Source organism: Aristolochia californica, unplaced genomic scaffold (assembly GCF_029961685.1).
Source record: "Aristolochia californica isolate CCGP_79_NKW_82.1479 unplaced genomic scaffold, dmAriCali1.0.hap1 SCAF_16, whole genome shotgun sequence".
NCBI lineage: Eukaryota > Viridiplantae > Streptophyta > Magnoliopsida > Piperales > Aristolochiaceae > Aristolochia > Aristolochia californica.
Genome location: NW_027181837.1, coordinates 11,741,767 through 11,767,001, shown reverse-complemented (window position 1 = coordinate 11,767,001; position 25,235 = coordinate 11,741,767). Strand labels below are relative to the sequence as shown.

Genomic DNA, 25,235 nt, shown 5'->3' with positions numbered 1-25,235 from the left:
AGGGGTGTACGGACAAGTAGTTTGATGAATAATACAATGATCATCTAGATATTCTTTGAAACTTTGATTCACAAATTCTCCACCATTGTCACTTCGAAGAGTTCGTATTGTAGAATGATACTGAATGACTATCATTCTGTGAAATTGTTTGAACAATGAACTAACTTCACTTTTTGACTTCATTAAACAAATCCAAGTCATACGGGTGTGATCATCAATAAAAGAAACAAACCACCGTTTATCACTAAGAGAGGCTATATTTGCTGGACCCCACACATCAGAGTGAATAATCATAAAAGGTGGTGGACTCCTATTCATGCTTATTGGGAATGGAACACGATGGCTTTTCGCTAATTCACATACATCACACTTAAAATTTGAAATAGATAACTTTGCAAAAAGTGTAGGAAACAATTTCTTTAAATAACCAAAGGATGAATGACCCAACCGTTTATGCCATAACCAAATGTCAGAATCTGCAGATTTATTCTTCATTGAGAACGCTTGGGCTAACTGATGAAAACTCTCTAGCTGCAGATCAAGGTAATAGAGCTTCCCCCTTCTAGTACCATACCCAATTGTCTTCTGAGTTCGAATGTCCTTAAAAACACAAAGGTTAGGCCAAAAAACCACAATACAATGCAGAGTACGAGTTATTTGAGCAACTGATAATAGATTATGATTGAGGGTTGGAACAACTAATACAAAATCAAGACTCAGATTTTCAGTAAGAGTGATAGAACCTTCTCCAATAACGTGAGATGGAGTACCATTTGTTGTAGATACGATATGTTGTGCAGATGGTTTCATACTTTTAACATGATGATTGTCAAAGGTCATATGATCAGTAGCACCAGAATCAATTATCCATTCACTATTTCTACTAGGAGCGGAAGTATTAAGAACCTTATGAGATGTAGCGATTAAGACTGATGCATCCTCAGTTGTGTGAGAGGTGGAAGGTTCTGCTACTACAATGGAAGCATGATTATTTGATTTGGAGTTCCATTTGCGAGACGCTTTGGTATGATCCCACCATTCTAGATACCTGATAAGTTCATAACATCGTGACTTTATATGCCCAGTCTCACCACAGTGAGTACAAATACGCTCTGATTTGGTTGTTCCAACCTCATAGCTACGATTCTGAAATCATGTTCGATTTTGATCATTGTTAGGACCAGTTGGTCGAGCTGTTTTAGGCTTAGCTCGACGTTCTACCATTGCAAATGTCTCAACGCGATCAACTTCATTATGTAAAGTGGTTCTACGAACAGAGTCACGACGTACATAAGCATAGGCTTCTTCAAGATCCAATATCGGGTCTTTTCTGAGAATTTCACCACAGATTTGTTCGAATTCTGCATCCAATCCGTTTAAGAAAATATGAACACGCAATCTTTCAACGGATTTTCTATACGCGATAACATCATCAGGATCTTTCATTGTAATCCTGTCACGATGATCAAGTTCTTGAAAAATTTCCACAAGATCACCATAATACGTTGATAAAGGGCGACCAGTCTGTTTGGTAGAGAAAGCTCTCTGATTCAATGAAAATAATTGGGATTCATCTGACCCATCATAGAAAGCTTTTTCCAGAGCATTCCATATTTTGCGTGCGGTACGCAGCCGAATATAGCGCTTCATAATATCTGGTGACATAGAGGTTAACAACCACCCCTTGACTTTTTGATTTTCAGCATACCATTTCGCATAGGAGGCATCCGTTTCTTGTGGAAATGGTGTTTTTCCCATAATATATTCGAGCTTTTCTCATCCCGCAATTTGCATCTCCATGATCTGGGACCATACATCATAGTTGACTTCGGTAAGAGTGACGCTGGTTGTAAAACCAGAATTTTCGGATTGCACATGAATAATCGGTGTTGATTCCTTCGACATGATGAAATAGAAGATCGGTAGATTGGTGATCACCCAAATAAAAAAACTGGTTTGGTCCGTTTTCTGTTCGCTGGGTTGACCCGGTTTGGGTCTCCGATTGTGGTCCGGTCCGGTCTGATAAGTGGTCCGGGTCTCTGTTTCCGGTCTGGTTCAAGAAGATCTCGCGACCCGCCAAAAAAAAATAAAAAATTCGGACCTAAGTTAACGGAAGCGATTTTTTTCGTACCTTTTTTCTTCGTCGACGGTGCGGCTTCTTCGTTGTCGGCGACGTTCGGGCTGGCGGTATGCTAGAAGGCCGAGCGGTGGCTCGGATTCAGTCTTCGGTGTCGTCGACGGTCCACCAGAGTGATGGCGACGATGGAGATAATGCGGCTCTTTGTCTTCTGCGTCGGTGACGCTGGTGCCGATCGCTGGAATGTGGTTCGTTGCCGTCAACGTTCGGGCTGGCGGTACTTCGACGGATTTTGGGAGTTCAGGTGACGGCGGTTTTGTTGTAAAGTGACGGCCGAAGAGAACCTCAACAGAGTTGCAGACCTGCTCTGGTTTTTTTGGCAATAGAGTTGGAACTCTATTCTTCGGCTACGGGAGAGACAACGGGACAAAGCTTTTGCTCTGTTCTTCGGCGACGAGAAGGAGAAGGATTCTCCTGCTCTGATACCAAGTAAAAAATAATACTTCAATTATAATCTTGATTTCTCATTCACATCATCGGCTTAAATAACCGTTTTACAAAATATACATGGAAGAATTTGAGTGATTAATAGGATTACCCCAATCACCGGATTTACAGAATATTTACATGATTTCTCTTTAAGGGAAGAAATCTCAGAGTGAATCTTAACACAATATGAACCAGGAATTTTTATTTGCCTTTCAAAATAATGAATTAGAAGATTGTTGTTGACAAACAAAGAGGTTGTCGGGAGAAGAAAATTTCTAAGTAAAAAAATTTGAAAAGAATATGTGACTAGGGAGAAATCTTAATTCATTGCTAATGGAAGAGAAATAGGGGTTTTTCATATTCTATTTGAAAGGATGTGGAAGCTAGAATGTTTGGTAAAAAAAAAAAGATACATGAAGCTTAAGAGGTAAAAAAAAAACAAAAAAAATGGGACGTGTGGTGCCCGTGTGGCATAGGCGTGGCTTACGTGTAGCAAACACGTGGTTCATGCCTGGCGAACTTGTGAGCCACACGTGGCACCCTCTTAATCACTAGTTATTATTATTAACTATTATTATCAATAATTATCACTCTAATTTATTGATTACTAATAATTATAAATTAATAAATAAATTGAAATCTATATTATCAATATTAAATTATTAATTATTAATAATTATCGTGTCTCTATTATTTCTTAATATTTATTAGTTATTAATTATATTAATTACTGATTTATTCAAATTATTATTTATTATTATTATTTACTATTATGATCAACAATTATTATTACAGAACCTATTAATTATTTTTGAGATAATATTACTGATATCCCCGTTCCCGCTCCCCGCTCCCCGCTCCTCGCTCTCCTTTATTTCCGTCGCCGCGTCAGCCTCGCCCTCGCCGTCTACTCCCGCCTCGTCCCGCAGCCTCGCCCTCGCCCTCCCGCAGCCCTCGCCCTCGTCCCCGACCCCGACCCCGTCTCTTCCTCCGTCGCCCCCTATCTTGAACCCTCAACCCTAAATTTCTCTAAGCTAGACCCTAAATCTATCGTTCCCACCCAAATTTTCTTTCAATTTCTGTAATCCGAAATTCAAAAACCTAAAGGTATTGAACTCTAGACCTAATCTTTGGATTTTTTTTTTAAATTTCTGTGAATTTTTTTAATTTCTGCAAATTAAGGGGTTCCTAAATTGTTCGATATTATATTTTTGTAATTTCTATGTGTAGGGTTGATATTGACTGTTTACTTTAATAAATTCCGTTAATAATGAAATAATAAAGTTATTGAAATTGGATTGATAATGAATTAATTTCATTTAATTATATTATTTTATTTTATTTAAAATTTTAGTTGAGTCAAAATGAATTAATTGTGTTTCTTTTAATAGTTGAATATTTACTTTATATTTAATTTCTGGATTAGTTTATTTAATTAATTCTTTATGTATGTATTTAAATTTATTGATTTAATTGATATTGAATATCTGTATATTTTAAATTTTTTATTACTTTAATTGGTGTTCGGGTTTAATTTCTGTATTTAATTGTATTAGTTGATTTAATTTCATATTATGATTTAATTTAATTGAATTCGTATTAATTGATGATTTGTTGAATTTGGGGTTCAGGGTTGTAGGGTGGTTTAGGGTTTAGGGTTTATCAACACCAAAACTTTGTTGGCGTGAGAGTGTTTTCTTGTTCAGCTTTTGATTGAATTTCTAGTCCATAATTAAAGTGGAATGGGAGAAAAGGTATTGTTTAACTAAATTAACAACCAACAAGAGCGAATATTTTCCTGCATATTGGTGACTATTTGCAGTCCCAAAAGTTTGGATAATAATCCCTCGAGCAGAAGCCTGTGCGGCTCCCATTTGCCAACAGTAAGAGTCAATAACCTCAATTACTATATGAGCCGGTCCTGTGTATGAGTAGCTTGAATGGAGAAAGACCTTGAAGTGGGCAACGTCCTTTGGATCATAAATAAGTCTCACTTTTGGCAGCTTAAGGTGTAGGGGTTAGGGTTTAGGGTTTAGGGGTTTTAAGGGTTAAGGTTTACGGGGTTTAAGGGTTAGGGTTTAGGGGGTTGAGGGTTGGAAGGGTAGATTTGTTTAAGTTTGATGGCTATCTACTACTTTTGCTCAATTGGGAAATTCATTACACAAAGATTTTTATAGTAGTTCACAAGCACAATGAACTGATTTTACTTTTTCAATTTCTTGGTTATTTCTTTTCATGTCCTTTTATCCCTAGTTTCTCATCTTGTCTCCCTTTTGGAGTAGTCCATATTATAGTATCATATCTGTGTTGTCTTTTTGAAGTATAAGGCATTAGTATCTAAAAGCGGCTGGTAGCAATCTTAGCTTTCTTGTCAGTGTACTGTTTGTAACGTGTTGGTAAAGAGGTGAAAAATTTGGGACTTTTATTGACATATGATGATTTTTACTTTCCCACTGCCAATGTTTACACTTTTTCTCCCCTCTATTATCTGTCATCTGCAAGTGATCAGCTCTGAACAGATTTCTCATAGTATCTAACATGATATTACTCGATATTTTCAGTATTTGATGAATTGACCTTTTTCCATGCATCTAGTATGTTTCTGTTCAGTTGCTTGTGGTTTAGATGCCTTCGCCACGTAAACATAAAGAAAAGATTATCATCTTTTAACTCCAGAATAATTATCTAATTTGAATTTCTCAGATTTAGTCTTGAGCGCTGGTGATCTCAAACTATCATAAGTTTGCTTTTGAATCTACTTTTCTAGTTCGAAGCTATCTTTCTCTCACCAGTGCTTTACTTTGGGTCTGTTATTCATTTCATCTCCAAAACTTGCGTCTCATCTGTTTTATCTTGTTCATGTAGCTATGTCTTTCCGATCACGTGAGCTACTTAACAAGATTGTTCGCAAGATGGGGCCCGACACATTGACTCCACAAGGAAAGGAGACCTTGAAAACTTGTCTTCCTAACAGCAAAGTTGTGATGGGTAGAGCCAAAAGAGGAATTTACGCTGGAAGACACATTCAGTTTGGAAATAAAGTTAGCGAAGATGGAGGGAATAAGTGAGTGAATTATTACTACCTTTTCCTATTAATATTTCATTCATAGATGAGTTGAAAGTATATATTTCTTTTTTTCAAAAAAGAATATGTGTATATTTGTCTGAATTTTTCGTACTTGTAATTCTCAAAAATCTATATAGTGTAAGTTTTTGGCTGCCCCATGGGGGACAGAGTAGCCTTTCCGACCTCAACTCAGGGTGGAAAAACCCCACATGGTTTAGGAGGGGGTGTGTGGTTTCTCCATTCATTCCATGTGGGGATTGCTCCCACCAGGAAACAGACAGAGCGAAAGTTTGGTGGGGTTATCTACCTCTGCCATCCTAATTTTAAGCTGAGCAGCATTGATGTGCCAAAGGAACATATGCTTATTGTGATGATACCTAATTTTGGAAGTAATAATGCCCAAAATTGACTGAAGGCAAAAAAGTATAAACACTGCAATCTGAAAATTATTACATATGATGAATCTCATGTACATGTGATGGCATTGTATCCAAATAATTTGGGATCTGTAATACCAGTCAAGTAGTTGCATGAATGTTATGGTCCTGGGTTAAGTACCTATGTCTTCCGCTCCTAACAGGCTAGTCTTTTGGGTAGTATTAGCTAGGTGCTTAACATTTGGTATCAGAGCGGGCTCCCACGTCGCGAGTTCGAGTCCCGGGGCGCGCAAAGGCTGGATTAAAATTACTGGTAGGTTTGGAAGGGGCGACCTAGCGGAGGGGGCGACCTGGAGAACTGCGAAGGGGCACTAGGAGTAGGCCGCCGCTAGAGTAGGCCACCGGGTTGGGCCAGTGTCGTTACGCCGCCGTGGTCGTCGGCTCGCGAAGGTGGGGTGTGATGTTATGGTCCTGGGTTAAGTACCTATGTCTTCCGCTCCTAACAGGCCGGTCTTTTGGGTAGTATTGGCTAGGTGCTTAACAATGAATTATTAGAAAACCCATATTTTACTGCTGCCTTTTAGGTATGGGGCCTCAAAAATTTTCCAGCTCTGCCAAATGGGTACCGGATCCAGCTATCTTTTCCTTTGGCAATCTTCATCACAGTCACCTTGATGAATGCTAGACAAGTGTTAAGATAGTGGTGAGGACCGCTGATTACATGAGTGTATACCAGGATGCATTGGACCACGGCTGGACACACCACATTGTGGTTGGATAGTGATTCATTTAGGATTGATTAGATGATATTTTGTAATTTTATTATTCATATATTGGATTGTCTTTAGGAGTTAATTATTTCATTTGATTGGAGGCATTTTTCGTCTTGAATTATTAATTAGGGGTTTGAGTCATTATATTAGGATTATAAGACTTTTTTTTTTGAAAAAGAGGATTATAAGATTTTGAAACATCAATGAATGATTTTGGTAATTTCTTTGATTTGCTTTCTCCCTCTTTGCTCCCGCTCATTTGTTTCTTCCTTGGTTCCTTTTTATCCCCTGTTCTTCTTCATCTCCCTCTGTTTTCCTTCTTCTCATCCTCAATTTCAGGAAGAAGCCTACATGGTACCGCATCAATTTGGTATCAGAGTGATGATCCACCAGCGAACAACCTTTGGTACAGCTGGACCATCCCATCATCGTCGCCGGTTGTTCGCTGACGATGAAAGACGATTATAGATACAACCAAAATCAGAATTCTCAGCCCGAGATTACCTCTGGAGCGTCGTTGTTGAGCATCCGGGGCAATTCCAAATGAAGGTTGTCGCTAGAATTCCCCCGAATAGTCGCAGATTCTCCCCAAGATTACCTCCATGTCGCCGCAGAAATCGCTTTCCGCCGCCACCGTCGACCTTCTGCAGCTCTCCGTCATCGACCTTCACCTGCCCTTCACTGTCGACCTTCATTGTTAGTTGACGCCATTGCCGACACAGCTGAGCCCCCTGTCCGCTATAAGCGCACTCCTTCGAACTTAAAGAGGAAGGGTGCTTTGATTAATCGAAGCTCCTAAAGAAGGAGATCATGCACGTGTGCTGCACACGCATCAGCTTGCATGTGCATGAGTCACACGTGCCGCTTCGCAATTGTGAAGACGTGTAGGTCACACGTGCCAGGTTCACACATGTAAAAAAATAAAAAGTCCTTGTTTGAGGATTGCCTGTTTGTTTGTTTCAGCTTCAGTTCACTGTCTACCTTACGTTCGTCGATTTGGTCAGCCCTAAACCGGTATACAAGGTTACGTAGTTCCAATTCCTTTTTTGGTATTCCATTGTTTGTCTTAAATTCCATTAAATATCTATTTTTGTGCTGGTAGCTAGTTTCTTCCCTTGTTAAGCCCACATGAATCAAACTTGACCTCGAGACCTTTGCCAATAAAAAAACCCCTTGTTTGATTGACTAGTACATGTGTGCATTCAGTCCTTGGTGTTAAGTTTAGAGCTTATCCAGGTTAACCTTGGGACCCGTGTCAAAAAAATCTGTTATTCAATTGACATAGTACATGTGTGCAGTCAGTCTTTGGTATTAATTTTAGAGCTTAGCCAGTCGGTGCGATCTGCATCATTACATGAGATTAACCCTTTCCTTACTCAGTGGTGTTTGCACTCTCGTTTTGCAATTTTAGAAATTTGAATCTTGACTAGTCACAAACACAAATAAAAAGCTAACCATAAGATGCATTAAGTTTGTTTGGGCTTTTACTTGTTGGAGTTCAATAATACATGCATTTGCATAGTGGTTGAATCATGTCAAACATTGCTTCATCTTCCGTTGTAGACAACAAAATTGACACACTCAAAAAATCCTAGAACAGTTAGGCACCATCAATGATAGGCTCATTGCCCTAGAAATTCGGTCATTGAAAGGGAAAAGTCCTGTAGAAGCTAGGTCTCCTAGGGGTTATGATATTGAAGATGAGGAATTTGATCGTACTTGCCCTCACATATTCCCTCCTTGTAGGAACCACACATCCTACATCCCATGCCAAGAGGGGCCTGAAGACAAAATGTTGAAACACATCAAGGTCGAGACCCTCATATTTGATAGTCGCTTAAACCAATGAGTATTTTCCACGTGGATTCATGAGATAGACAATTTTTTTGAAAGGTATGAACTATCTGAGGATAGGAAGGTTAGGTTCGCAAAAATGAAATTGACAGACATCATTCAACTTTTTTGGGAAAAATGTTGAGAAAGATATTGCGAGAAGATGTGAATTGCCTATTACTCATTGGGAGGAAATGAAACTCAAGTTATGGACAAAATACGTTGCACCTTCCTACATAAGCACTCTTTTAGATCAATGGCACAATCTAGGCTGGGGAGTAAGTCAGTCATTGAGTACATTGCTCAATTTCATGAGTTTCAAATGCTGTGTTCTGTCATGGAAGATGAGGTGATCACTTTGAGTAGGTTTCTAAAGGGCATTAATGACGACCTTAGGTCTGAGATGGTGCTTGGGGGTGTCACTACAATGAAAGATGCTTATGCACTTGCCTATAATTACAAGTTAGCCTCTAACTTTCAGACAACACGTGGGTTAGACACCCTACAATGTTTTTTTCCGTTTTCCATAGTCAATCCTCAAGTCCTGGGAAAGTCAATTTTGGGGGTTCCCCCTCAAATAGTGAATCACAATTTGGACCTCCCTACATCGGGAATAGGGAAAGAAGTGCCAAAACTCAACTTTAGGATTTGGTGTCACTAGTGTCAAGGATTTGGGCTCATCACGTCCAATTGTAGCACTTAGATCCTTCTCATTGAGGATGAAGAATACTCACTAGAAGATTAGGACAATGTGGAGTATGAACCTGACCGTGCCGACTTTGATATTTTAAATGAGACATGTGAGGCAAGCACAACCATTTTGAGTTGCATCGAGACCACTCCGAGCCTCGTTTTTTTTTTTTTTTTTTTTTTTTTTTGACAATTTTTCATTCAATTCCATTCAACAACAATCTGCCTACCTCTACTACATACCGTGAATTGGTATTCGTAATCATGATTGAAGAAAAAGGAAAAGAAGCAAGAAACAACACAATACTAAATCTTAAAATTCTTACAAGACTAACTGCAATTCGACTGGTTAACTCTCGTTTCTTTACAAGACCAACAGAGCCACAAAAACCCTAGATCCATCACATCTGCCAAATCAACCACCGAAACCGTACAAGGTCCTGCCCTGGCGCTTCAGAGCATAGAGCCCCGTTCACAAGTTGAATGTAGTCAGCCCAAGGAGTTTGATGACTGGTATCAGACTATTATCTTTCATACTTACATTAAGTGTAGAGATCAGGGTTGCAAGGTCATAATTGATAGTGGCAATTGCATCAACGCCATTTTATCCTACACTATTGCCCACATTGGCCTTAAGATTGTTCCACACCCCAAAACTTATCAGGTTTCATGGGTCGATGACACTTCCATTTCAGTCCAGGAAAGGTGTCTTGTCCCTATTCAATTCCTTGAGTACAAGGAAGATATCTAGTGTGATGTAATCACTATGGATGTGGGCTATACGGGAAATTGAAATTGCAGCCCTTAGTCTTCCTCTGGATCACGCACTGAGCCTGGACGGATTTAACTGGGAATTTTATCGTCAATGTTGGCCCTTCATCAGGGACGACATTGGCTGCATGGCCCGCTCCTTTTATCAGCATGACATCAGATATAGAAGCATCGAAGCGTCGTTTATTGCTCTTATCCCTAAAAAAGATGGAGCAGAACTCCCATCCGACTTTCGACCGAACAGTCTCACCACCAGTGCATATAAGGTGATTGCGCACCTCCTTGCTAATCGCCTCAGGGCGGTTCTCCCTATTACCATTCATCATGGCCAGAGTTCTTTTATCAAGGGAAGGAGCATACTTGATTCGGCCATGACGTCACGAGCTCATCCACCACTTTAAGGTTTAAAGCTCCCCAAATTCATCCTCAAGCTTGACGTCGAAAAAGCCTTCGACAAAGTTAACTGGAAGTTTCTGGACACCCTCTTGGGGAAGATGGGATTCGGGGAAAAACGGTGCTTCTGGATCCAAAGCTGCATCTCCTCTGCAAGCTACTCCGTCCTTCTCAATGGAATAGTTTGTGGGTACTTTAAGGGAACCAGGGGAATCAGACTGGGAGACCCCCTTTCCCCCTTGATTTTCATTGTGGTGGCAGAATATCTATCCTCCTTGATCTATTCGGCCAAGAACATGGGATTACTCCTTCCCACGACAGACTGCACAACCTTTGATATTCCGATCCTCCAGTTTGCAGATGATACTATTTGTTTCAGGGTTGGTACTATGAATTAGATTAGAAAACTGCGTGCTGTTTTGGGATTATTTGAATTGGCTTCTGGTCAGAACATAAACTAGAAGAAAACCACTCTTCTAGGCTACTACATCAATCCAATTTGGCTTCGAGGAATGGCTGTTGTTGGAGAGAGCAGCAACGATCACCAACGAAGGTTGACGGAACAACCAAGAACGAGAGAGAGTCTTAAAAACAGGAGAGCACCCCTTTTCTTTTCTTTCTCTTTCCTATTTAAACATAGGATTAGGTTTAGGTTATACAAGACAGCCCATGGGCTTAATTACAATCTAACCCATATAACTTATTAACCTATATACATGTAAATATCTAAACAACTAACATTAATATAAATTCCAAAATATGGTAACAGAAGGGGCCCACGAGATGGCTTTGGAAGATCTGAAGCCCATTGAGCAATCCGGAGAGTTCTGCAGGGGTAGAGACGAAGACTCCAAGTGGCTTGGCAAAAGAGAAAAGGAGACGACCATTTTCATCATGGATTACTTCGCCATAACCCGTTGGACCGGGACAACCAAAAGCGTTGCCATCAAAGTTTATTTAGTAGGGGACCGCCGATGGGGGAGCCCAAGTTGCCATAATCGAAGGATGAGGAGGATGCGTCACACCAGCTACCAATTGCCAGTTCCGCTCTAATCTTAAACAGTACTTTAACCATAAGGAAACTCAGAGGTCACTCCGACATGGCGACTAGAGTAACCATCTACAATAGAGACAAGAGGTCTTTCATCTCCATCCTCGATGCTGCCAGTGACTCTTTCATCAAACAATTTGAGCAAGCCAGTCTAGGTCGCCACTCCAGAATCAGTACAAAGGAGCTTTGGATTGGGAATCTTGTATTCTATTTTCTATCTTCAAATATTAGCAGACCAAGGAATGCAAGATTATCCAGTGTGGCCAAGGAGCTATCATGACAAGAATCTATATCCCAGAGACAACCTCTTCTGACTTCAGGTAGAACACCTTCAGATGCTGCCTTCAAAACCTTTCCCCTCTTGCAACTCCTACCTTTCATAACCCCGGCACCATGCCAACCTTCCTTGCCCTTTCACCCACTACCAAATCACCCACTTCACCGGTCTTGCTACTGCTACTCATCACAACTCCCCATAATATCTTTACTTTTGATCCCACCAAAACACCCATCAACCATCTCACCATCTCCTTAACCACCCAGTACCTGACATATGTCCATGAAAGGCTCACCAACTTTTTGGTTATTACTACTACTTGCCATTTAGTTGATGGAAACCCCATTGTCAAATGGATATCCAACTAGCTACAACTTCAAACTCCTCCCATGACTTCCTACTTGGGTCCATTTGATTGGTTACTCCCTATTAACCTTGCCTGAAGATATGTCATCAACCGCGGCCCTCACACCCAGCCCAGAGTCCAACATCCTCATCATTAAGAAATGGACCCAAGTGCAGTGAACTCCTTCTGCCAATAGATATGTATTTGGGGGCTCCCTTCTGAGCTATGACATGGCCCGACAATCATTACAATTGCTGATTTATTTGGCGAGCTTATCAAACAAGATGATATTACAACTCAAATGATTAGACTCAACTTTGTGTTAGTGTTTATTTCACTAAATGAGCACTTGATCGGCCATAAGCTATTTGAGATCGTTGTTGGCAATATCTTTTTCTAGCTCAAGATCAATTTTGAGGAATTCTACCCTTATTAAGTCTCTGTTGAGGATCTTGAACATCGAGGAGTATGACACCGAGTCCAATCAACTGACAGTTACCACCGAGTGTCAATTGAGTTGACCAAAGTCATGATTTAGATGTGGAGACCGATAACTCACTCAACTCCCACCCATCCATCTACTCAGATTCAAATTCAAATTCAAATCCCAACCTACCAACCGGTTCACGGACCACCACTTTCCCAACCAACTGTGTTGACAAGACCTAGACATGTATGCTAACAGCTAACAACTCCCAAAAATGCCCATTTCCTCTGCCCCTCGCATGCCACATTCCTTCTTCACCATCACTGAGAACCAAAAGATTCCAACCCCGTTGACCAATCGAACCCTCATCCTAAGACTGTCCAATCTTAATGGCACCATCTTATCCTCTACCAGTCAACCCGAAAGCTACTGGCACTCGCCCACAAACCCTCTGCCGCCTACCCAATCACTTCCTCACATGCCTATCAAGGACAGAACGAAAGGTATCGAACTTCCACTTGATCAGCCGCAACAATCTCCTATTCCGATTACTCTAAAAATCTATCCTCTCATTCCTTGCTACTTAACAAAGAAAAGGGAAAGATCCCAACGACATTTCCTCCAAGGTGAGCTCAACAAACCGGATCCATTTCCTATGGATGCCACTACCGGCCGCCTCATCTTTGCCCCGCCCAATGAAAGATGCCACAGACTCGTTGTTGAGCTTCAATCCGAGAGGCACAAGTATGATGATAAGACTTGGCGCCAGATGATGGAGCTGGCTAAAATTATTGAAGTTCACAAAGGAGAGCTGCCCGTCTTCCCTAAAGACGATGGATTTGCAAAGCCAAAATCTTAGAAGAAATGATCATTGGTACATCTGTGGAGTTGGCTAAGAGAAAAAAGAGCCACTATTCGAAGCCTTCTCACCACCACCAACTCTTCTGTTATCATTCTCTAGAAGACTTATGGATGATCAATTGCTCACAACATCTGGTCTTTCTCGCACTCAATTGGACAATTGTAAATGCTATCAGTGACTTTGGGGGCATTTTAGAATCCACACCTGGTTGATGTTTGTGATGTCGTTCATGGATCCTTTGCTATTGCTCTCAGACATTGTGATTGCAGTTTCAGGAACATTTGGTGCTTGGTTGGTGTATATGCCCCCACAAAGTATCGGGAGCGAAAGTCTTTTTGGGAGGAGCTCCTCTTCTCTCAGTTATGGCACCTACCATGGCGTTTCGTGGGTGATTTCAATGTCATCCGTTTTTGCAACTAAAAGTCTTCCCATGACACCTGCATCTCTTCCTAGATGAAATCGACATGTCCGACAAATTATTCACTTGGCCTAATGGGTAGTCACATCCCATTCTTTACAAGCTTGACCTTTTCTTGGCAAATGGTGATCGACTTCTGCTCAATGAAAACGCTGTTGGTAAAGTCCTCAATTGAGCAGGCTTGGATCATTGGCCAATCCAGCTAGATACCAAAGTTGGGAGGTGGGGAGCTAAGCCCTTCTATTTTGAAAACTCGTGGCTCCTGAATGAAAATTTTGACTCGTTCCTCTCTCATTTGTGGTCTTCCATCATCACCTTTGGGGCTGCTGGTTTGCATCTTCCTCAAAAGCTCTAAGGAAATGCAAAAGCTTGATCGACATGCAAGCAGTGTCGAGAAGATGTCTCTTTTGTTCCAAATTGCTCATCTTGATGAATTGGAAGAACAAACTCCTCTCTCCCACTGATTTCTCCTACTGTATCTCCCTCCACAAAAAATTCCAGTCCATATCTCACCTCGAGCACATTTGGAAGCAAAGTGCCCATTTCTATGGAGGACTGAGGGAGATGGCAACACCAGGCTCTTCCATGCCATTGCCTCAGCCAGACGTAGGGGTGGGCACGGGTCAGGTCGGTGACGGGTTTACCAAAACCCGAACCCGAATCATCAAACCCAACCCTTACCCGATCACTATCCTTGTAACCCCATCCTTGTAGATCTGATTTAAACCCAACTTTTCCCTGTAAATCCGACCTGTCTCAACCCCGTTTTATATTTTTGTCCCATATGTGGGTCGGGTACCGGTCGGATTTGGGAAAAGTCCATCCTTGACTCGATACCCAATAGGTTTTTTTTTCTGCCCCATCTCCGATCCATGGGGTGAAATTTGAAACTCGAAACCGGGTTTTTCGGGTCGAGTCGGGTTGGGTTCCCAGTAAAACCTGACCCGATGCCCGCCCCTAGCCAAACGGATATCCATTTGACCATGCCCTTGGTCCAGATGGATTCAATGGTAAATTCTATCATAGATGTTGGCCGGTCATAAAAGATTACGTCCTCAACACTTCAAGCTTCTTCTATATGGGAATTTACCTATCGAGCGTTGGGAACGTCCTTTGTTGTACTCTTCCCCAAGAAAATTGCAATGGAGCACCTGGGAGATTTCCGACTTTTTAGTCTCGTATTTAGTCCCTACGAAATCATCGCCAGAATTCTTGCCCACATGCTTAAGGCCATTGTCACTATGGTCATCCTTCGGGACTAGAGTGCTTTCCTTAAGGGGTGCAACATTCTTGACTCAGCCATGCAGCACACAAGATGGTCGACCACTATAAGAGATCCGGAAAGCCCAACGTCATTATTATTCTTGATCTTGAGAATGCTTTTGACCATTGTTGGAAGATGGGCTCAAGCCCACAAGCTCAAGACAAGAAGCCCACACGTCAAAGGAGTGGCATATGTGCAAAATATGGTACTTTCCATAAAGATGGCATAGAAGTGTAAATATGTGTTCCTTTTATGTCTTTTGTTTTATCAAGTTGTAGCCCTAAGGGTATTGTAAAACTATAAATAAAGGCATTGGCTAAGAGGTAGGGCATTGAAGCACTCTCCTCTCTTTCCACAAATTCGTCCAGCCCTCATTTTTCTTTTTGACGCAACCCTCTTCTCCCTTAATCCAAACTCTCTTCTTCCACGTTCTTCTTCTTCTCTTCTCCTTCTCTCTTCTTCTTCTTCTTCTTTCTTGTTGATCTAAAGTTCCTTTCATGAGATCCTAAATTCTACATGGTATCAGAGCAAGGAGTTTAGGATGTCTTCATGGAGTTATTATGAAATCTGTTCAAGAAGTTATAAAAGGAGTTCAGTCATAAAGAGATAAGTTCATCATCTTCTTATTTACGTTTTTTTTTTGTTTCCTTTTCTTATTTACATACTCCTTTTTACTGTTTTTCTTTACTTCTTGAATTTTGAGTCACATCAAGTCAAGATAAATCTTTATATGTTGTAAAGATTTATTTCTATGACTAAATTGATGTTATAATCTTGACTCCTTGTAAATCAATTACAAGAGTGATCAAGATCATTTGCTGTTTGCATCTTATTAAGATTGATGGGTGAAATTCAATTACCTTTATGTAATTTGGATCCATCTCATTTGAGGTAGAATTCTAGCACATGTTGCTGTATCTTCTCCTACTTAAGGTTGCTCATGGGTTTGTGTTATGTTGTTGGATGCCCATTATATGTTTGATGAAATGCCAACATCCATTTACCCTTTGTAGTTCCGTTTTTTTTAACTTCAACAAATTGAATTTTTTCTTATGTTGAAGTCTCCCATGAGCTAAAGATAAATCTCTTCCAAGTGTCTTGGTTTGTCGTTAAATCTTCTCTAAATTTTTGTCTATTGCTCGTTTGTGTTGGAGTTTGGATTAAGGCCTAATCGGTTGCATCTACTTTCTTCTCTTTGTTCTTATGAATACAAGAGAAGTTGAGTGATGGTTGGATGTTATTATCACTTTCTAAAGGCACAAATTTGTTGATAATTTGGTGTTTGCCAGTGTGAAAGAAATTGGTTCTTGTTCTCTTTTGTTGGTGATTGATTTGGTCTACGGGTTCTTCAAATTACATAGAGTAATTGTTCTTTGTAGAAGGCCTTTTTCCCTTGACCTTCATATTTTACTTGCCTCATTATGGAGATTGGATACAATAGTAATAAGAGTGATATGCTCCGTGTTACTACAATTCCACTTAGAGGTCTCTCCAATTACATGAGCTGGTCACAATCGGTTCGGAGGGTTCTTATTACTCGTGACCTCTTGAGCCATGTTGTTAACTTTCCTCCGATTGATGAAGAAGATGTGTCCTACCACAAGTGGGTTAAGGATGATAACATGGTGATAAGTTGGCTCATTAATAGCATGGAAGGGCAGGTGGCCAACAATGTGGTCCACTTGGAAACCGCCAAGAACATATGGGACACTTGTGCCAAGCTTTACTCAAGCACTGCTTCATTACAAAAAATATATGATGTCTTACAAAACATGCTGCATACGAAACATGGAGATAATATTCATGAATTTTTGGCACGGTTTCGCAGTCTTCTTCAAGAATGGAAACTAGCTCAGCCATATTCCACTGATATTGCCGTTCAAGAACGACAAAGAGAAGCTTTGGCAGCAGCCATTTGCTTATCGAATATTAAACCATACCTTGAGGTGGCCAAAACTCAACTTCTAAGTTCTTCTGCTCTTCCATCATTTGATGATATTAGTGCTACATTACTTAGGATACCGGATCCATCCCCTCCTTCTCCTATTGATGCTCCATCGGCGATGTTCTCTGGCAATCGGGGAACATCTTCCTCATTCCGAGGACGGGGCAGAAATATGAGAGGGGGTCGAACTATGAGAGGGGCTGAAAATAGAGGTGGTAGAACGGGTCAGAATTCTTTCTGAATTGAGCCTCAACTTTGCACTTATTGTGGCCGTCAGAACCACCTTGTGGCATCATGCTGGAAACTTTATGGCAAGCCTGATTGGGCCACAGCTAACCCAGTCTCAGTTAACGTTGAGAAAAATGAAGATAAGGCTGAATCATCATCTGGAAATGTGACTCTTACGGCTGAGGACTATGCTGCATTTCAGAAAATGAAGTCCTTCATGGAATCATCTATTCCTTCATCATCTACTGCTGCCACTACTATTGCCACAGGTATGCTTTCTTCCTCTTCTTCCTCTTCCTCTTGGATCATCAACTCCGGGGCCTCCGAACATCTATCAGGTAACAAACACTTGTTGCAGTCCTTATCTCCTTGTTATCCTCATAAATTCGTTACTATTGCTGATGGTACCCAAACCAAGGTCCTTGGCAAATGTTCCTCCTCTCTTACTTCATCTATTCCCCTTCAAGATGTTTTGTTTGTTCCTCAATTTCCTTTAAATTTGCTCTCGGTTAGCCAATTGACCAAACAATTAAATTGCTCTATCACCTTCTCACCGTCTTCTTGTGTCTTTCAGGATCTCACTACGAAGCGGGTGATTGGTGGCGGCCATGAAAAGGGGGGTTTGTACTACTTCACTCTTCCACCATTAGCTGCATTATCTTCCACTACATCTGAGGCCCAACTTTGGCACAACCAACTTGGTCATCCGTCTACCCCTTCACTTCGTTCTTTGGTTCTATCTTTAAAAGGACTTTCTAATATCAGTTGTGAGGTTTGTCAATTAAGTAAACATGTCAGGAGTACATATTCTCCTCGTCTTACAACTACAAGTACTGCTCCATTTGAGCTAATACATTCTGATGTATGGGGCCCTTTATGTGTCTCAAATATTTCCCAAGTTAAATATTTTGTCATTTTTGTTGATGATTTTACTCGACTGACTTGGTTATATCTATTTAAAGAGCGTTCCGAAATTCTTCCTTTGTTTAAAAATTTTCATGCTATGGTCTTGACACAATTTGGGAAGAAAATTCAAACCCTTAGATTTGATAATGCTAAGGAATACATGTCTCATGACTTCAAATCATTTTGTGAGAGTAATGGGCTTATTCATCAAACATCATGTGCCTATACTCCTCAACAAAATGGTGTTGCCGAAAGGAAGAATCGTCATCTTCTTGAAGTTGCTCGGGGCCTCCTCTACTCCATGAAGGTACCCTATTTCTATTGGCCTCATGCTATACTTACAGCATGCTTTCTCATTAATAGGTTACCTTCATCAGTCCTTCATCATAAAACTCCTTACTATGTGTTATTTAATGGTGAAGATTCTTTTTCTCTTCCTTTGAAAGTGTTTGGATGTACATGTTTTGTTCTTGTTATATCTCCACATAAAAATAAACTTGATCCTCGGTCTATGAAGTGCATTTTTTTGGGATACTCTCGCACCCAAAAAGGTTATGTCTGTTACAATCCTACCATTCGGAGGATGTTTATCTCTAGGGATGTGACTTTCTTTGAGGACACTCCCTTCTACTCCTCCCATGATGCTCCTCCAGGATGGACTTGTCCTTCTTCTACTCCTTGTCCGCTTGTGCCGTTCAATCTTGAAGTGGATCCATCCCCTGATACACCGGCCGTACCTTCACCTGTGGAGTTGTCGGATCCACCCGAGGTAAGTCCTTCTCCTCCTATGTATGGGCCTGAATTTGATACTCGGCCTATTGCTTTCAGAACAGAACGTCGCTCCTGTACTACTTCGCATCCTATCTCAAATTTTATGTCTCACCATCGCTTGCCTTCTGAGTGTTTTCAGTTTCTTGCGTCCCTTTCTTCTACTTCCGTTCCGCAGTCGTATCAGGAGGCCTTGAGACATCCAGGATGGAAGGCAGCTATGGATGAAGAAATGCACGCCTTATACGAAAACCAAACCTGGTACTTAACATCACTCCCGAAAGGTAAAAGACCTGTTGGTTGTCGATGGGTTTTTTCGGTGAAACATAATCCGGATGGATCGGTTGCTCGTCTTAAAGCTCGACTGGTTGCTAAGGGCTATACGCAGTGCTATGGGATAGATTATGAGGAGACCTTCTCTCCTGTTGCAAAATTGAATTCGGTACGCATCATCTTATCTATTGCTGCTAACTCCTCATGGCCCGTCTCTCAGTTGGATGTTAAAAATGCTTTTTTAAATGGTGATATCAGTGAGGAAATTTATATGGTTCAACCACCTGGTTATGTGGTTGAGGGGGAGTCAGTATGTCGGTTAAAAAAGTCTTTATATGGGCTTAAGCAGTCCACTCGGGCATGGTTTGATACATTTAGTCAAACACTCCTACGGTTTGGTTTTCATCGGTGCTCAGTTGATCATTCCGTATATTATAAAGATACGGTCAAAGGGAAAATATTATTGGCCGTATATGTGGATGATATTATCTTAACCGGTGATGATGCTTTGAGCATACAAGAGGTGAAACAGATGATATGTCAGGAATTCAAGACTAAAGACCTTGGTATGCTTAAATATTTTTTGGGTATAGAAGTTCTTCAATCCAAACATGGGATAATATTGTCTCAAAGAAAATATGTCTTGGATCTCCTTGAAGAAACAGGAATGAAGGGTTGTAGACCAGTTGACACACCTATGGATACAAATATAAAATTATGTGCCACAAATGAAGAAGATATTGATATTGGCAAATACCAAAGACTCGTGGGAAAACTAATTTATCTCACGGTAACTAGGCCAGACATATCATATGCTGTAAGTGTGGTGAGTCAATTCATGCACAAACCACAAATTACCCACTGGCAGGCTTTAGAGAGAATATTACGTTATCTAAAAGGAGCTCCAGGAAGAGGATTGCTGTATAAAAAACATGGGCACTTCAACATAGAAGGCTTCTCAGATGCAGATTGGGCTGGATCTCCTGATGATAGAAAATCTACATCAGGATATTGTACTTTGGTTGGGGGAAACTTGGTTACATGGAAAAGTAAGAAGCAAAATGTGGTTGCAAGATCTAGCGCCGAAGCAGAATACAGAGCTATGGCCCATACCGTTAGTGAACTTTTATGGATTAGGACCCTTCTTACCGAACTAGGTTTTTATAAAAAGGGGTCCATGAATATGCATTGTGATAATCAAGCAGCCATTCATATCACTTCAAATCCAGTTTTTCATGAAAGAACTAAACACATTGAGGTGGATTGTCATTTTATACGGGAGAAGTTTCAAGCAGGAATAATCTCTCTCAAACATGTGTCATCTCAAGAGCAAGTGGCTGATATTCTCACTAAACCCGTTACATCTAAAATCCTATCGTTTATATGTGGCAAGCTGGGTATTTATGATGTCTTTTCTCCTCCAGCTTGAGGGGGAGTGTTGGAAGATGGGCTCAAGCCCACAAGCTCAAGACAAGAAGCCCACACGTCAAAGGAGTGGCATATGTGTAAAATATGGTACTTTCCATAAAGATGGCATAGAAGTGTAAATATTTGTTCCTTTTATGTCTTTTGTTTTATCAAGTTGTAGCCCTAAGGGTATTGTAAAACTATAAATAAAGGCATTGGCTAAGAGGTAGGGCATTGAAGCACTCTCCTCTCTTTCCACAAATTCGTCCAGCCCTCATTTTTCTTTTTGACGCAACCCTCTTCTCCCTTAATCCAAACTCTCTTCTTCCACGTTCTTCTTCTTCTCTTCTCCTTCTCTCTTCTTCTTCTTCTTCTTCTTTCTTGTTGATCTAAAGTTCCTTTCATGAGATCCTAAATTCTACAACCATGTCAATTGACAACTTCTTCACGACATTCTTGAGCACATGGGCTATGGGAAGCAATTGTGCTTCTGAATGAAGAATTGATCCTTATCAATTGTTGCTTGTGTTTCAAGGGCAATCGTGGTATCCGACTAGGGGATCCCCTCTCCCCTCTCCTCTTTAACTTCATCATTGAGTATCTCTCATCTATGATTTACTCAATAAAGGAAGTCGGATGGCTCTCACCGAGTGTTGATCAACGGGAATTCGATGTCCCTCTTCTTCAATTCGTTGATAACCCTTTGGTTTGGCGATGACACCTTGGACCAGATCAAGCGATTCAAGGCACTCTTTGGCCTCTTTGAAGTTACCTCAAATCAGTTGGGGAAAAACCACACTTACGGGCTTCATCATTGACGAGGAAGAACTCCATGTCATGGCAGCCGATCTTGGTTGCCCCCTTGCTACTCTCCCCACCTCATATTTGGGGCTCCTGTTAATTGATTGCCGCTTACCTCTTGCGAGAAATTAAGTTGGAGCAAAACCACACTTACGGGCTTCAACATTGATAAGGAAGAACTCCATGTCATGGCAGCCTATCTTGGTTGCTCCCTTGCTACTCTCCCCACCACATATTTGGGGCTCCTGTTATTTTGACTGCCGCCCACACAAAAATCTCTGTTCCCCTTTGATTGAGAGGATGAATTGCCGTCTTGCCATTTGGTGTGGAAAACTAGAAGCTGGCCATCTTGTCCTCATGAACTCCTACATCGTTGGTCTTCTAATTCTTTTCTTTCTTTCCTCGCCTAGCCTCCATCTGCAAGCAAACTGAAAGCATCCAAAGGTGCTTCCTTTGGTGGGGGGTTGACAATGGTTTTAAATACCATCTTGTGAATTGGAAGGACATCTGGAAGGCAAAGGCTCTTGGTGGTTAGGGGATTAGATTCACCAAAGACATGAATTCTGGTCTCCTTCTATGGTGGTTGAGGAAATTCGATACCTCTCCAAAAACCATTTGGAGACCCATGATTGCTTCTATGCTCAGGCGGGATCTGACTTGGTGGATCTCCAGAGGCTTGCGTCACAAGCTCTCCCGTCTTCCTCTTGCTCCTGACTTTCGTAGCAGCTACCAGACTATACGGAATTCTGGAATGATTGGTGGAGAGGTCATCTCAGTGGTTCCTTCTTGGGATCTCAGTGGTTGCTAAAACCTCCACTTTCTTCACGACCTGAATGTCTTGAAGGCCCAAGATGTTTGTAACCTCCTTAATCATCTCAATCCGATCTAAATCAAAAGCAATTTTAAGGATAGGCTGATCTGAAGACCTGCTGACAGTAGCTTATTCTCGACTCCACATTTTGGGCCAGACCGTTAATCATGTGACACTCCCTCCCTGAATCTTTGGAGAAGAGGCAACTTGGACCCCTCCAATGCCCCCTTTGTTGTGCTGATAATGAGACTATCTCCTACCTCCTTCTCCACTACCCTTTCGGCTTGGAGAGTTTGGACTTGGTTGATCGACATGATTGGGAACCACATTTGCCTTCCTAGTGACCTCTTCGCCACCAGGTACTTGTTGATTGGCTTCTCCCTCCCTCAATTGGGCAAGCTCCTCCTCTCGGCTTGCCTTGCACATGTACCTTGGGGCTTATGGAGATAAAGGACAACCGCTGATTAACAAATTCTATAGTGCTCATGACATCTCTAGTGCCATAATTGGCCAGGTCACTACTTGGATTCATTCAAGGAAGGAATTCCAATACCTTGGTGGGGTCCTTTGCAGCAATTGGCAAGCCATTGTTCAGATGTCTGCCCCCTCCTGTGGCCCGACTTTGCAAGATTGGCATCCTCTACCCTTAGGCGTCCTCAGACTCATCTTTGACTGAAGTGTTCTTAACAACCTTGGACCTGCCGGCTTTGGTGGGGTCATCTGGGATTCTGCTGGCTCCATTCTCATCTCATACTCTGACCACTGGAGACTTCAGACTCCACTTTCATTGAGCTCATGGCTTTCCTTCAGGGCCTCATTGTTGTCCCCCTTACATTGAAGGCCATTCAAAGGTGGTGATATGCTCCTCTTCCTTTTCTGAGCCCCTTTGGTGCCATTGGACGACTTTCCATGGCATTAGGGATATCTTCTCCCTTTTTTCTTGTTTTTGGTTCCATGTACCGAGATCAGTAAACTCTGTGGCTGTTTCTGTTACAAAACAAGGGATTTCCCTCTAATCTCTTGTTGTAAGGGAATGCTCTTTAGCAGATCGGTTGTTTTTTCTTTAATAAAGCTCACCATTTTTTTTTAAAAGTGTGTGTGCAAGGTTCTTATACTAGCTGGATATGAGACTAATGGTTTTGAAATTGTATGGGATACAAGGAATTTCCCTCTAATCTCTTGTTGTAAAGGGAATGCTCTTTAGCAGATCGGTTGTTTTTTCTTTAATAAAGCTCACCATTTTTTTTTAAGTGTGTGTGCAAGGTTCTTATACTAGCTGGATATGAGACTAATGGTTTTGAAATCATATGCGATTCTTCTTATCCTTCTATTTTTTAACCAAAGCAATGAAAAAGGAGTTCATGGGTTTGCTGCAGTACCTGTTTGAGCTTTTGCAAGAAGATGCTGAAATGGAAAAGATTTAAAGGTTTTTTCTAGGCCGTCTACTCATCCATAAATTTCTCATTAGATAGACTTTCATCTTAGAAGCCTTGTGCACTAATTCCTCTGCTCTAGCCCTTAACATTGTAATTCCCTCCATGTCCCTCATACACACAAATTACATCAATATCGCACATAGTAAGGCTTCTAACATATTGTACAATCATGCAGAGCCGTTAGGCCATAGTGACTAGTCATTGTGAATCAACAGGGTTACTTTTTCAGTCTCCTTCAGTGCAAGCGTAAGAGTAATGCTATTTATGAAGGTGATCTACAGAAAGAGTTTACCTTGCACCTGCACGAAATTTTTTACAGACGACTACTTGCTCTGAATTAGAAACTATGCAGGACATGATGTCACGAAGTTGTGTGGGAATCTTATTACGTGTTTATGGCGTCCCACCTGGCTGTGGGCGTTGGATTGGGCAAAGTTAGTGGGGATAGGTTTAAGGGCGTAATATTTTGCAATGATCTTTGAAGCTATCACTATCATTTTCAGATATTTAATGTTTTCCTTGGCAATATCAAAACGGACCTGAACTTTATGATGTCCTCTTTCTCTGTGAAAGCCTTTAGTATGATTTTCTCTTCAATTGCTAATCATGAATTTCTATGATTATTGTGTGTTCATCTTGGTTTAACTCTAAAAAATTAGTTTTTCTTGATATCTTGACAGGTCCAGGCGGACATGGAAGCCAAATGTCCAAGAGAAACGCCTCTTCAGCTACATTCACGATCGGCATGTACGTGTCAAAGTTACAACACATGCCCTACGGTGTATAGATAAAGCTGGTGGGATTGACGAGTACTTACTGAAGACCCCTTACCACAAGATGGACACTGAATTGGGTCTAATGTGGAAGGCCAAGGTTGAGAAGATGTATGAAGCTCTCTCAATGACAGAAGTGGGTTTCTTCTCGCTGGAGGAAGAGGCGAAGCTTGTGGAAGGGTTTAAGGAACTGAAAGTTGCAAGGAAAGAGGCTCGGAGAGAGGCTAGAAGAAATACGATTGAATCATCAGGAAAGCAAAAGTCAATCAATGTAGGGACCCCTGATCTTAAACAGGCTACTCAAGTGGCAAGATCATAGAATGATTTCTGACTATAAAACTTTAATGTTTTGACTTATGTCTGATCTCCCAACTAACCTAAGTCAAGAAGGAAAGTCAAGATTGTTGTTGCCATTGCCAGTGGGATTTTTTTGTTTTTGTTTTTGTGGTCTTCCTAGAGTCATTTCCATTGTTATAATGAGGCTTGATGAACTTGCTTCTCCTGTCAATTTTCTGTTGTGAAAGTTTAATTACAGTTGGTATTTGTGTTTAACAATGCCATTGCAGCTAATCGAAGTTGTGGGAGTTGAGCAGAAATTTGAAAATGTAGACATAAGGGTGCATTTTTGCTCTCATAGAAAAATTAAATTAAAAAAATTTGTGTTAAAATATTTTCCTTGATCAGTTTTCTTGTGTTTATTAATGTTTGTGAAATAAATAACAATAAAGATTCCACCTTGTGCTTAATCCTAATAAATATATATATATATGTG

The 25,235-nt window shown here is 41.0% G+C and overlaps 2 protein-coding genes across 2 annotated transcripts; one reads left to right on the top strand and one right to left on the bottom strand.

Annotated features, from left to right (window-relative positions):
- Positions 1-1,152: 1,152 nt before the first annotated feature.
- LOC137952588 (uncharacterized) lies at positions 1,153-1,758 on the bottom strand. The gene has a single exon (XM_068799666.1). It carries the CDS (start codon positions 1,756-1,758, stop codon positions 1,153-1,155), a length of 606 nt encoding a protein of 201 aa, XP_068655767.1.
- A 1,661-nt stretch (positions 1,759-3,419) lies between these two features.
- On the top strand, positions 3,420-24,971 carry LOC137953738 (large ribosomal subunit protein bL28m). Its single transcript, XM_068801232.1, has 3 exons — positions 3,420-3,673; positions 5,432-5,630; positions 24,371-24,971. The coding sequence occupies exons 2-3, from the start codon at positions 5,434-5,436 to the stop codon at positions 24,780-24,782; spliced, it is 609 nt and encodes a 202-aa protein (XP_068657333.1). The 5' UTR covers positions 3,420-3,673; positions 5,432-5,433; the 3' UTR covers positions 24,783-24,971.
- The last annotated feature ends 264 nt before the right edge of the window (positions 24,972-25,235 follow it).